At 38.7% G+C, this 13,922-nt stretch overlaps 1 protein-coding gene across 1 annotated transcript in view; it reads left to right on the top strand.

Moving 5' to 3' along the window:
• The window catches only part of SCFD2 (sec1 family domain containing 2), a 391,117-nt gene that overhangs the window by 68,418 nt on the left and 308,777 nt on the right, over positions 1 to 13,922 (top strand). The window contains exon 4 of the mRNA XM_070458048.1: positions 7,631 to 7,806. Within this exon, the coding sequence (XP_070314149.1) occupies positions 7,631 to 7,806 (176 nt within the window). The remainder of the gene's footprint in view (positions 1 to 7,630; positions 7,807 to 13,922) is intronic.

Here is a 13,922-nt window from a genome sequence, read left to right as displayed (position 1 = left end):
CTAGATGGCAAAAAGGAAGCTCATCTACAAAGGAACAAAAATAGGACTAGCACAGGTTTCTTATGAGCAGTGCTCAGCCAGAAGATAATGAAGCAATGCATTATTTTCAACCTTGAATTATAGATCTGGATAAATTATTATTAAACTTGGAGGGCAAGAAAAAACCTTTTTAGAGATAAAAAGAACTTGGCTTTCCACACACCTTTTCTGAAGAGGTTACTTGAGATTGTCCAGCAAAACAAGGCAGCATAGCAGGAAAGAAAAATCAGAAATTTGACCAAACAGTGTTCAAATAGAGGAAAGCAACAGAGTCAGTTCCAGGCTCCTGACTACACAGAAAGGCCTAGAGAACAGTCTGCCCATGATGGGACTGGAGAATGAAGGAGTTTGGTTGTCAAGTATTCAGGGAGTGGAAAAAGCAAAACAAAAAACCCCCCAACTCAACTATACCTCAGTTAAAAACAACAGCAACAACATAACCTGGACTTCAAAGATGAGACAGTGTATTTGAAATTAGGAGACTTTACAGCTTTGATTAAGGCAGGGAATGCAACTCCCCCATCCCCTTAGAAAAAGCCCATAAGCGTTCCAGGACCAAAGTATATGTGTAAGGAAATGCAATCATAATTTGTGCCTTGGGTCTGTCATTAATAGTTACATAGTTCATTATGATGGAAACACAATTGACTGATTTTGAACTGTTTGAATCAAGCTATACAAAAAAGCACATAAAGTCTTCCCTGGTGGTTCAGTGGTAGAGAATCTGCCTGCCAGTCTAGGAGACATGAGTTCGATCCCTGGTCTGGGAAGATCCCACACACTGCAGAACAACCAGACCCATGGGCCACAATTGTTGAGCCTGTGCTCTGGAGCCTGAGAACTGCAACTACTGAGTCCGGGCACTCCAGAGCCCGTGCCCTGCAACCAGAGGAGCCAGGGGAGAGGAGTCTGCACAGGGCAGCTGGAGAGGAGCCCCACCACCGCACCTAGAGAAAGCCCGCACGGCAACAGAGACCCAGCACAGCCAGAGTAGATGAGTAAAATTATTTTTAAAAAAGCACATGAGGCTAGATTATGGTCATAAAACAAATATAAATGCTATCCATCTTGAGCAGATGAAAACGAAAGTACAGATGATTTGAAAGATGAAAGGGGGAAATACACGGTAGAGGGAAGGGCAAAGAGGGATTAGTAGCCTCTGCTTAGAAGACGAAAAGCCATAGGATACCATCTGTAATTGACAGAACAAAGAAGAAAGTTTAAGAACATAGTGTCAATTACGGAGATAACCAGCAAATGGGGAGGAATGGTGCTCGAAGCCTCTATCAGCTTAGAGACTATCTCAGGATCTCTTTGTTGTGTATTTCTTTCCCTTTTTAATTCGTTTTTGTCTTTCTGATGAAATGAGATGAGGGTGTAAACCTATGTGTTCAGTCTACCCTCTGAACCTTTTGTACATTATTTATAGAACTCCGAAACCATCTTTTGTACACAAGAGCTTTCTTATGTCAACTATTGAATTAACATTGGAAATTTTCCCTGACCATGCTGCCTACCAACCTATAGTTTTGTTTTAGTAGCACCGCCACCTTTGTCTACATGTTAGTATGAGCGCTTTTGCTGTAATTTACATGCACTCCTGGAAAACTTGTTTTGCAAAATCACATACTGGTTATCAGGGCTCATGATAAAAAATATCATTAGCAGAAGCCCATTTAAAAATCTATACAAGTGCTCTATACAAGAGCACTAACCAAGAAAAACAATAAAAATCTTGATTAAAATACTAGCACAGTTAAAAAGGTATGCCAGTTTCCTATAGATAAAGAAATGTTACAGTGTGTTTGGGACTTCATGTGAACAAAAGAGTTGAAGGTAGCTCACTGGAAGGGAATCTAAAGAGAAGTTGAGGCTGTTTGTTTATGGACGCAAAGGCAAAATGCCCTGAAGATCAGGGAGGACCAAACAGGAAGCACTTCCAAGACAGGGCATATGGCCAAGCAGAGCTAAGAGGGAGAACTAGGAATGCAGGCAGGACTCAGTCCTCTTATGGCTTGCAGTGTTCAGCTATGTTTATTTACTTTGTGTTCAGCTGCTCCTATTTGGTGGCACAGGACGTTAAAATAATGAGAAAAGTGACAAATGAATAGGTGTGACTTTTTGTGTAATATTAAAAGTATTCCTGTTTGCCAGTTGTGTGTTGGTTAATAAACCAGAGTTTTAGCAGAACATGTTATATTTAATTATTTTAATATGATTTGCCTTTATTATATTAGAAAAGTAATTAAAAAGGAGACAAATGAAATGCTGATATTTGAATTCTGGGAATACATGGCTTAAGACATAACTTTGTTTATTCAAATTTCACATACTGGGTTTCCATTCACAGTTTCATGACAATGATGAATAAAAAACATGCATGACAGTATTATTATTTGTTATAGAGTTTTTTTTTTTAAGAAAACATTTAGTAGCTAAATATACTATTTTAGACAAAATTTCTGATGGTCGCTTTCTACCATTAAGACACACTTTGAGGGATTAAGTCAAATCTAGCACTGACACACTGCTCTTTTTTGTTGTTGTTAAGAAAATCAACAAAAAATCACATATGTGTAAATATTTTAAATATATCTTACCAAGCCACAAAACAGGTTCAGAAGGTTCAGTTCAGTTAAGTCACTCAGTCATGTACGACTCTTTGCAACCCCATGAACCGCAGCGTGCCAGGCCTCCCTGTCCATCACCAACTCCCGGAGTTTACTTAAACTCATGTCCGTTGAGTCGGTGATGCCATCCAACCGTCTCATCCTCTGCCGTCCCCTTCTCCTCCCACCCTCAATCTTTCCCAGCATCAGGGTCTTTTCAAATGAGTCAGCTCTTCGCATGAGGTGGCCAAAGTATTGGAGTTTCAGCTTCAGCATCAGTCCTTCCAATGAACACCCAGGACTGATCTCCTTTAGGATGGACTCGTTGGATCTCCTTGCAGTCCAAGGGACTCTTAAGAATCTTCTTTAACTCCGCCGTTTAAAAGCATCAATTTTTCGGCGCTCAGCTTTCTTTACAGTCCAACTGTCACATCCATACATGACTACTGGGAAAACCATAGCCTTGACTAGACGGACCTTTGTTGACAAAGTAATGTCTCTGCTTTTTAATATGCTGTCTAGGTTGGTCATAACTTTCCTTCCAAGGAGTAAGCATCTTTTAATTTCACGGCTACAGTCTAGTTTATCAAATGTATGTAGTAAATAGAAAGGTAATTTCCATAATTCATTTGAATACAATGGAATTAAATATTATAAGGATCATAGACAATATTAAAATATTAAATCATTTTATTTTCTAAATCTGTCCCCTTTCTCCCAAGCAATAATTCTATTTTACTATTTCAAAATATACTTAGAATTAATGTTGTTAAAGTTTTCTGTTTTTTTCTTAACTAAAAATCAGAAGCCTGTTTCTCTTTCTGAAAAACTATAAAAAAAAAAACAAAGCATAGTAGATTTTCTTACTTGAAAACTAGTTTTCAAATTTCAAAATTGCCCCTTTTCACAGAGTTGCTATGTATTATGTCTTGATATAAAAATAACCCTTGTTTTTATGACTGAAAAAAAATGTGTTGGCAAGCCTTCTTGGGTTGACATTTTTAAATCACTATGTAAATCTATCTGAGAATTTTTTTTTTTTGGTAATATGAGATATGAATAAATGTTCTGTCTATTACTTTTTCATCACCTGGTCCGAGTTGCTTGCAGTCTTAGTTGAGATGAACTGGGAAGTTCTCTCAAGTTAATTAGTCTTATTATATAACATTTTTAATAGTCAATTAGTTAATTTTGACTTGTTTTATGTAGGATTCTGATTAAACTTATATTTAAAAATGTCACTAGTGTATATTTTAAAGCATTTGTGCAAAGTACTCTTTTAATAAATTTAAATTACCATGTTTTGGATTTTTACCGAAAACCCCCTGCTTTCATGACACGTATAAGAAGTGTTAGTGGCTTGTGTGTGTAAGAAGATATGCAGGGAAAGAGACTAGAGCAGCAAGGGTGAATAATCACTAATTCACAAAGTAGTATTCTGTTGGCATTTCCTGTTATGAAATATAGCCATTTGTTCCTTTAGATCTCATGCTTTATGTTGGAAGGTGGCGTTGTGTAAATATGGTTGTTGAGTCCAAGTCTGAGATTGGAAGATGCTAACTGAATAAACTTTAACTATATTTTTGAACTGAAGACATTCTTATCATTAAGTTGAACATATGGTTATTGCAGTTGAAATCTAAACAGACCTGATGACTTTCTCTGATAATTTCCATTTTTTCAGGTCTCTCTAAAGGGCAGTTATGTTATGAATGGATTGTGTGTATTCTGAGCCTTTTTAATTTCTTCTCCTTCAGGTCCTGGAGATAGGGTTGGAGAGGTAGGCAGTTACGTACCACATAGACCCTTTCACAGTTTCAAGACTTTTTAGCTGTTGCCTTAGCAGTCCTTGTCACAGTAGTGATTGAGTGATTGTTCATGTGATTGTTCTGTGACTGTCTCTCTTGGTCAGCAGAGCCTTGTGTGTCCAGGGCCTGCACTGCCATCAACTGCAGCACCGTGTTTAAAGAGATCAGTGGCGCTCACTGCAGTTTCAGATATGAACCCATCTCACGTGAAAATTTGTTTTCATGTATTTAATGTGTCAGAAGATGTTCTTGTGTAAAAATTTCCATCCTCTGCACAAAAGATTCCATCCCCTAAGAGAGTGACATGTAATGAGCTGGATTAATTAGGAGATCATTCCAGGAGTCATTTGTCTTCTTTATTTGTTGGCCATGAGGACAGACTTTTCTCTGATTTGTTCATGAGCTTATGCTTAGCAGTAAGAACAGTCCCTAGCACAAAAACATGTGTTGAATCAATGGATTAATAAAAGTTAATGACACTCTTAACTCAATAGTAAGAAAGCAAACAATAAAAATGAGCAAAGGAATTGAACTGACACTTCACCAAAAAAGATATAGGGTGGCAAATAGGCACATGAAAAGATGAACAACATTACTAGTCATTAAAAAATCCAAATTAAAACCCCCTGTAAAATGTTGCTGGATAACCTATTAGAGTGGCTAAAACCAAAATACATGGCAATACCAAGGCTATTGTGGATGTGAGGCAACAGAACTCTCTCATTTGTCACTAGTAGGACAGCTCACTTTGGAAATTAGTTTGTTAGTTGCTTGTAAAGTTAAGCATACATTTAGCATATGACCCAGTAACCCTAGAAATTTACTTATGAAAAAACTAAAATTGTATGTCCACAGACACATACACACATAAAATACTATTTGAAGATGTTTGTGAAGTTTTTATTCATAATTTCTAAAAATTGGAAACAACCCAAATGATCATAAACTGGTGAATGGATAAGTTTAAACAAACTATGGTTCATACAACAGATTACTACTCAACAAGAAAATAGAGCAAACTACTGATAGAAGCAACAACATGAATGAGCACCAAATACCTTATGCTCAAGTAAAAGAAGCTAGACTCAAAAGGCTATGTGCTCCATGATTCCATTTATAGAACATTCTGGAAAGGAATAACTATGGGACAGAAACCAGAAAAACACAGACAAGTGTTCACCAAGGACTGGGGAAGGGAAAAGAGAACTGACTACAAAAGGGGAACTTCTGGGAGCAAAGGAAATAATCTATCTTGATTGTGACTGTGTTTTTGTCAAAATTCATAGAACTATTTTGAGAACACCCTGAACCAGAAAACAGTGAATTTTACTGTATGTAAATTATACCTTAATCAAGCCAACTTAAAACCCAGCAAAGAAGGGATTAATGAGGCTCTTCTCTGTTAGTACTTAAGCTAGCAAATTATTAGCTTGCTGCTTGAGAATCAGGAATGAACTATGCTTTACCAAGGGACCAAAGAAACTAGTGAGACTCAGCTCTGTACTATTCATTTCCGCTGTTTCCCCGCCCCCCCCCCCCCCAACTGTTCTTATTGTTTGAAAATGAAAGTTGCTTAGTCATGTCCGACTCTTTGTGACCCCATGGACTATACAAGTCCATAGAATTCTCCAGGCCAGAATACTGGAGTGGATAGCCTTTCCCTTCTCCAGGGGATCTTCACAACCCAGGGATCAAACCCAGGTCTCCCTCATTGAAGGTAAGTTCTTTACCAGCTGAGCCACAAGGGAAGCCCAAGAATTCTGGAGTGGGTAGCCTGTCCCTTCTCCAGCGGAACTTCCCAATCCAGGAATTGAACCAGGGTCTCCTGCATCACAGGCAGATTCTTTACCAACTGAGCTATCAGGAAAGCCCCATATAAGTGGGTAATAAGGCACTTTAGAATCCTTAATCTCTTCAAAATATGCAATACAAAGGTAGAATTTATTACAGTCTTGTAAGTTTCTTGTGACAAGGTCTTTATTTTTTTGTGTATTATGATCTGTAGCAAAACCACTAATTGACTGAATTCTCACTTGTTTGCTACCCCATAGAGTTGCTGTGAAAATCAGAAGAGGGCATGTGCTAAATAAATGCAGGTAGTTTTGTTGCCAAATATTAACAAACCTAGTCATAGCAAGCAAACCTGGATTTTAGGCATCAGAGTTAGTAAACCGGGAAGACAGTGCGGCTGAAATGTACAGGACGGATTTACTGGCCTTGCATCTGTGTTTGGCTCCATTGCGCTCTTCTTGCCCAGTGAGGAGAAACTGTGGTGTTCTGGAGTTCTGCCCATTGCATTGATGAAGGGCAGGAATGAGATCTGACATAATAGAATGGAAAGTGACTAAATGGAAGGAGTGCTGTTTAGGAAAACGTTGGACTTAGAGGTCTGAAAGACTGACTCTTCAACAGGGTTTGTTTGTGTTTTTGGTACTCCAGTCTTTAATGAGGTGAGAGTCTTGTTCTAGATCTAGGTGACCATGGTTGTAAATGTGTTGTCACCCATACGAAACCCTTTCTTTTGATATCTCATCTTCCAGGGTTTTTTCCACTCTGGTTCTCCATACATTTTTGTTCCAACAACAGTCTGCTTTTATGCTCAAGAATATTGTCGTAAACCCATTGATATTAGTGATAAAGTTTTAGCTATAGTCCTAACAGATTTCTCCTTTGCTTTATATACATAACACACACAATCGGAAACCTTGCCTTTTTGGCTCTTAGATTGCTATATCATATGTCTTGGAGATGTACTCCACGTTGAGCTCAAGAAATATTTATTCATAAGACTTTATTTGAGAACTCATTTATGGGGTATTGCAGAGTTATGAAATGAATCCTACTAGCAATATGGCTTTGGCAAGACCACTTAACATCTGTTTTCTTGCTTGCAAAATGCAGTTGATAGTTTCAGCCTTGCTGTTGTCACCGTGTTGTTTTAAGGGTCACAAAAGCTTAGGGAAGCTTGCAGTTGACTCTGAAGTTTTGTGCTGACGGGAGATGGTGAAGAACAGGGAGGCCTGGCATGCTGCAGTCCGTGGGTCACAAGAGTCGGACACGACCGAGCAACTGAACAACGGCAACAGCAAGGCAGTAGTAGTATTAATGGCACGCTCCTCTTTATTTTCACCGCTCCCAGAAGAGGGTACACTGATAAATTGTATGTTTTTCCAGGGAGAGTCACTCCGGGGCAGCTCATGTCCTATATTCAGCTCTTCAAGAACAACCGCAAATCCCTGGGGAATCACTGTGGGCTCCTACAGCTTGGGCTGGCCACTGTTCAAACTCTGAGACACCCACAGGCGGCCAAGTGGGACAACTTTCTGGCTTTCGAAAGGCTCCTTCTCCAGGTATGTTGCTCTGGGGGCTTCTTGGGATATTAATAATTAAAGTTTTTACTTCCAGGGAAAAATTTAATATTTATTATAATCTGAGTAATAAATCATATTGTTGACATGCACCCTATATCATATTCTGTAAGTGCCCCCAATTTAAAGTGCAAGTAGCAGCTTTTTCTATACCTACCTTTTTTTTTTCCTCTTGACAGTAATATCTTTGGCTTCTCATTTAATACTTATGTAAATGTTTTTTTTGAGTACTATTGAAAACCTCTTTTTGATTTTATGCCATTTGGACCTTTCTTAATCTTCATGGCATCTTTATTCAATTCTTGCTACTTGTCCTGTAGCATACGCTACTTTTTACACTTCTTCTGACAATAGTTTCTAATCCTTAACAACATATAATAACATGTGGCTTAAAATGATGTTTAGTAACAGATGAAAGGGAGGCAAACTCCCTTTGTAGTTTTATGAAGAGATATGTACATGGGGTATGGCCTTTTCATTATTGTTAAAATATTTGCATGGGATACTTTAAAAAACATGTATTTTTAAAAATATAAGGTATTTTGAAACACAAAATATTATGACTGGATATTTATGTATTTTACACATAGATTCAATATAATTTAGTAATTTTTTAATATTTATATGCTTTTTCACTAAAGAAATAAAACTAGAGGTAAAGTTGAAGCATCTCTGATACTTAACCCGTTCCATGCTCTGATTCTCCTTTTTCCTTTCCTGGGGTAATCAGAAGCTTGATTCCTTGTTTCTATATATTTATTAAAAACTTATTTTTCCATAAATAATACAGAATACTGTGCTACGGGTTTTACTTTTTATGTAAGTGTTGTCATATTATAAATATCCCTGAACAACCTGCTTTTCCCTCTCAGCATTCTGTTTTTAAGATAATCCAAATTGACATACACAGATTTAATTGTATGAATATCCAACAATTTGTCCAATCCATATTGATGTATAGCTAGACTGTTCCATATGTGTGTGTGTGTGTGTGGTTAGAAAGAATGAGATGAATATCTTTTAGCTTGTCTTCTGGTTTACATGTGAGAGAGTGTCTCTAGGCCACATACCTTGGAGAGGATTGTTAAATTTGTTGACCATGCATATTGATGAGTTTAAAAAATATCTGTGACCAAACTAACCACTATATTTTTCATGGGTATTTTAATGATTGTAATACCATATGTAAATTGAATTTTCTAATTGCTTACTGGTATATTGGAATAGTCTTGACTTTTGATTGGTGATCACATGTCCAACAGCCTTGCATTTTGTATTTATATTTGTTATCCAATTTAAAAAAAAAAAGTTCTTTCGAGGATAATTGCTTTACAATGTTGTGTCGGTTTCTGCCACACAACAATGTGAATCAGTAACAAGTATATACATATTCCCTTCCTCTTGAACCTCCCTCCAATCCCCAGCTCCCTCCGTGTCCCACCCCTCTCAGTTGTACCGAGCACTGGGTTGAGCTTGTTTTCCTGTTCCTTCTGTGACATTGGTTCTCCTGCATTTCCTCTGCAGGCAGTAATATCTGTAAATATTAACAGTTTTGTTTCTTCCTTTCCACATGTGGTAGCACTCTCTTTTTTAAAAAATTGGAGGCTAATTACTTTACAGTATTGTGGTGGTTTTTGCCATACATTGACACGAATCAGCCATGGGTGTACACGTGTTCCCCATCCTGAACCCCTCTCCCATCTCCCTCCCCATCCCATCCCTCAGGGTCGTCTCAGTGTGATAACACTTTCTTAGTGCACTGACCAGGCATACTAAAACTTGCAATGAAAATAGGTGTTTTCATCTTATTCCTGACTATAAAGAAAATGTTCTAAAGTTTTACTGTTAAATATTATTTTTTTGTTTTTAAGTTTCTTCTTAATTATATTTTGCTGAGTAATTATTATTGCTATTTTTGTCCTGCATAAGTATTGAATTTCACTTAATGCAGAGTCTGAATTTTTAGATGTATATGTATGTATATGGGCTTCCCAGGTGGCACTAGTGATAAAGAACCCGCTTGCCAATGCAGGAGACATAAGAGACACAGGTTTGATCCCTGGGTTGGGGAGATCCCCTGGAGGAGGGCATGGCAACCAACTCCAGTATTCTTGCCTGGAGAATCCCCATGGACAGAGGAGCCTGGTGGACTGCAGTCCATAGGGCTGCAGAGTCGAACATGACTGCTGCAGACACACGTGCAGCTGGGTTTACTATGGTAAACCCTGTGAAGAATTCGTAACCAAAAAGAATTCTTTTGGTAGCCTATGAAGAATTATTTTTTTATATTCCAGCAAGAAAGTTTGATTTAGCTTCCTCAATTAAACGGTAATAAAGTACCTACATCATAGTGTTATCAGGATTGAACGAGATTGCATATGTATATCACTAAGTTATACTGCTTAACATATAGTAAATGCTCAGTCGGTATTAATCATTATTCTTTTAGCTGAGTCAGAAATATTGCAGATGCCTGTGAGTTTACTTTATGTAAATAATGGTTTTAATATATTCTCACCCAGATTTTGTTTTTCTAAATTAAAATTTATTAAGGGATAATGAGATGTTACATAGAAATATGTTACCATCTTTTTTACTTACTATTTGATAATGTTTAACAGTATTTTTCTTTAAATCCAGATTTAAATGCCATTGTTTCTACACTGTGTATCTGATGTTATTATGCTAATTGTTTCAAAGAAAAAATTTTATTGATCATGACTTGGTGCTGGTTATGAAACAATCGCAAACTTTAGAGCAGAGGAAGCATCTGGGTTCATGCTTTCTGAAAGCATACTTATAAATATGTATGTAATATCTATCTCCAGTTATTTTTTAGGTAAAAATTTACATTTCTAAATTTAAAAAATCCAACTTGGAAAGTGGCTTTTAAATAAAATGTAAATGATTTATAGAGCCACTCAAGATTTCCCAGGTAAATGTCGCTTTAGTTTTAAATGTTCTCGTCTTTGTAGTGAAAAGTAGGCACAGCGTCTTGTCAGTTGCCAAAGTAGTTTTTAATAGATAGAATTAGTTTTCTTTATGAGATACTAAATTTCAGAGTATCTGTTCCTTAACAGATGAAGTTTAACTAAACCAAATGACAGTATGTCTGCTTGTCCTGTAGCAAATTGATGAGTTTTACCTTCTCAGTCCTCTAGTGCTTCTGTTAGGTCCCCCGGCCAGATGGCTAGGCTTGGAAATGTAATGGTTCATTTTAGGTCTGTTCCTGACTTCTCGAGCACCCTGGGAGGTCCTGACTTGTCACTTGCAAAGTGCTGGCAATATTATTTCGATAAAGAGTGAAGGAGGAAGCCGAAAATGGTGATCCCTAAATTCAGGCCGGAGTGATGTTGACATTTATGGAGATTTTTCATAGGATTTTTCCTGAGAAGTTGTGGAGTGTGCTTAAAAGAAACCCTCTTGTTGCTTTACTTTCTACTCTTAACGCTTCTGATAACAAATGTGTAGGAGTTTCCCCACACCAGGCAATCCTCCAGCTCACTCCTGGGTGTCATACACTGGAGGCGTCCTGTAATTCAATTATGACTGACTAAATGGACCCCGCAGGTTATGGCCCAGTCCCCCAAGACTGCTCCCCACTGTAGACATCCATTACAAGTCTGGGCCTCTGATACTTCTGACGAACCCACTATCAATCAGGGTTCCCGTGCCTCACCCCCACCCCCACCTCCTTGGGTTCCATAATGTGTTCCAAACTCGCAAAACTCAAGGAAACAGTTATTTAAGTTTACTGGGTCATTAGAACTCAGGTAAGGTCCGAAAGTGTCCTGAGAGCAGGAGCTTCTGTTCCCATGGAGTTGGGTTGTCCCACCCTCCCAGCCCATGGGTGTGTTTATCAACCCCAAAAGCTTGTGAACTCTGTACTCTATGGGTTTTTATGGAGGCTTCATCTCCTAGGCATGATTAATGTGTTAGTCTCTAGCTCTTCTCCCCTCCCTGGAAGATGGAGGGTGGGTATGTAACTGGAAGTCCAAGCTTCTGTTCTTGGCTTGGCCTTTCTGGTGACAGCCCCCATCCAGGAGCTACCCAGAAGCCCACCAGTAACCCCCTCATTAGAACAAAAGATGCTCCTATCACCCAGGAAATTCCTAGAGATTTAGGACTTCTGTGTGCCGGGTATCAGGGTCCAAGACCAAATATTGGAAACAAAGATATTCCTGGCACCGTGTTGATCAGGAAATTACAAGGGCTTATGTGCCTGGAACTTTGGGCAGAGACCAAATATGTGTTTTTAACTGCGAAGGCAAGTTATTAGGAGGAAACACCACCCCCCCCCCCCCAACACACACATAGATTTCCACAAGGAGAGGTTCTTCCTAGGCATGCTCTTGGTCTGTTTCTGACCTTTGTTCCCTCCTTTCTTAGGGAGAGGGGGTTTTATCCAGTTAGCAAGTTCAGGACAAATGAATGGGCTCAGCTCTCTTTTCTCCTCCTGGGAGGTGTCCTGCCTTGAGGGGGGGGGGGCACTGTGAGGCTCAGCTCTTTTAGAGTTAGAATCTGCCCTCATTGGCTGGCAGCCTCTTCTTTTTCTACCCTTCTTATTCTTTATTCTGGTAGCTTGGTTATTTTGAATGAAATGTCAGATATTTGGGAGAAAAGATTAAATAGGGATTTATCAGTTATATCTTTGGACATTTGTATTAAGCAGTTGTATACAAAGAGAGGTAGGAATGAACATAATACAGAAGAAAACTTTTTTATGACTGAGCTGAAAATAGTGAAAGTCATTTTCTATGCTGAAAAGAAAAGAGGCATATTTGGCTTGAAGAATACTACCATTTCTATGGATTCTAAGAAATCCTTTGTTTCACATTTCTGAAATTGGGATGCATCTTGGAATCAGTGTCATTTCTCAGTTTAAGTGCAGTATTTTTTTTTTCCCTTGCTAGGGTACATCAAATAGTGGTGTGTGTTATAGTCAGTTGTGTCTTAGAGTCAATGAACTTGGGTTTTGAAGGTAGAAAGTCAATGAAAATTTCCCCAGACCTTGGGTCTGACTTGGTACCTTTCTTACTGCTCTTTTGGCAAAGCCGTTGTGTTGAAACTGTGACATTTGAGTGGCAGCTTGCCTTCACTGGTCATGAAAAGTAAAAGAAAGTGAAAGTCGCTCAGTCATGTCCAGCTCTTTGTGACCCCATGGACTAAATAGTCCATGGAATTCTCCAGGCCAGAATACTGGAGTGGGTAGCCTTTCCTGTCCCCAGGGGATCTTCCCAGCCCAGGGATCGAACCCGGTTCTTCTGCTTTGCAGGTGGATTCGTTACCATCTGAGTCACAAGGGAAGCTCAGGAATGCTGGAGGGGTAGCCTGTCCCTTCTCTAGTGGGTCTTTGAATTGACCCACGAATTGAACTGGGGTCTCCTGCATTGCAGGCAGATTCGTTACCAGCTGATCTATCAGGGAAGCCTGATCATGAGTATGCTAGAAAGATTTGTCACTTGGAGTAGTTATCTCACTGTATGTAGTACCTTTCATAAGTTAAGTTGGTCTTTCTTTTATGCAAATTTGTGACTATTAGACAATGCTGTGAATACGTCATGATAGTTTAAGTGGTACTGAACATTCTCCTAAACTGCTCTCAGACCAAGGAATAGATGCTTTGGGGATTTCTTAGCTGGTGCTACCAAATCCTTAGATTAAGATTTTTATGAGTGGATTCCTGATAGCTTAAGAATGTGACTTAGCTTGGATCCCTAAATATAAGTTGTGTGATATTTGAAATATATATTAATTTATGGTACTAATGTACAAATATTTGATTATTAAATTTGCTTATTTTTAACCTGTTTTGTGTATGTTGTTGTGCAGTTGTGAAGTCGTGTCTGACTCTTTATGACCTCATGGACTGCAGCATGCCAGGCTTGCCTGTCCTTCAGTATCTCCTGGAGTTTGCTGAAACTCATGTCCATTGAGTTGGTGATGCCATCCAACCATCTCATCCTCTGTTGCCCTCTTCACCTCCTGCCCTCAGTCTTTCCCAGCATCCCAACTCATCCCAGCCAATGAGTTACCTCTTTGCATCAGGTGGCCAAAGTATTGGAGCTTCAACTTCAGCCTCAGTCCTTCCAATGAAT

Source organism: Odocoileus virginianus, chromosome 29, assembly GCF_023699985.2.
Source record: "Odocoileus virginianus isolate 20LAN1187 ecotype Illinois chromosome 29, Ovbor_1.2, whole genome shotgun sequence".
NCBI classification, from domain to species: Eukaryota; Metazoa; Chordata; class Mammalia; order Artiodactyla; family Cervidae; genus Odocoileus; species Odocoileus virginianus.
Note: the sequence above shows the minus strand (reverse complement) of the source record. Positions and strands in the feature narration are given on the sequence as shown.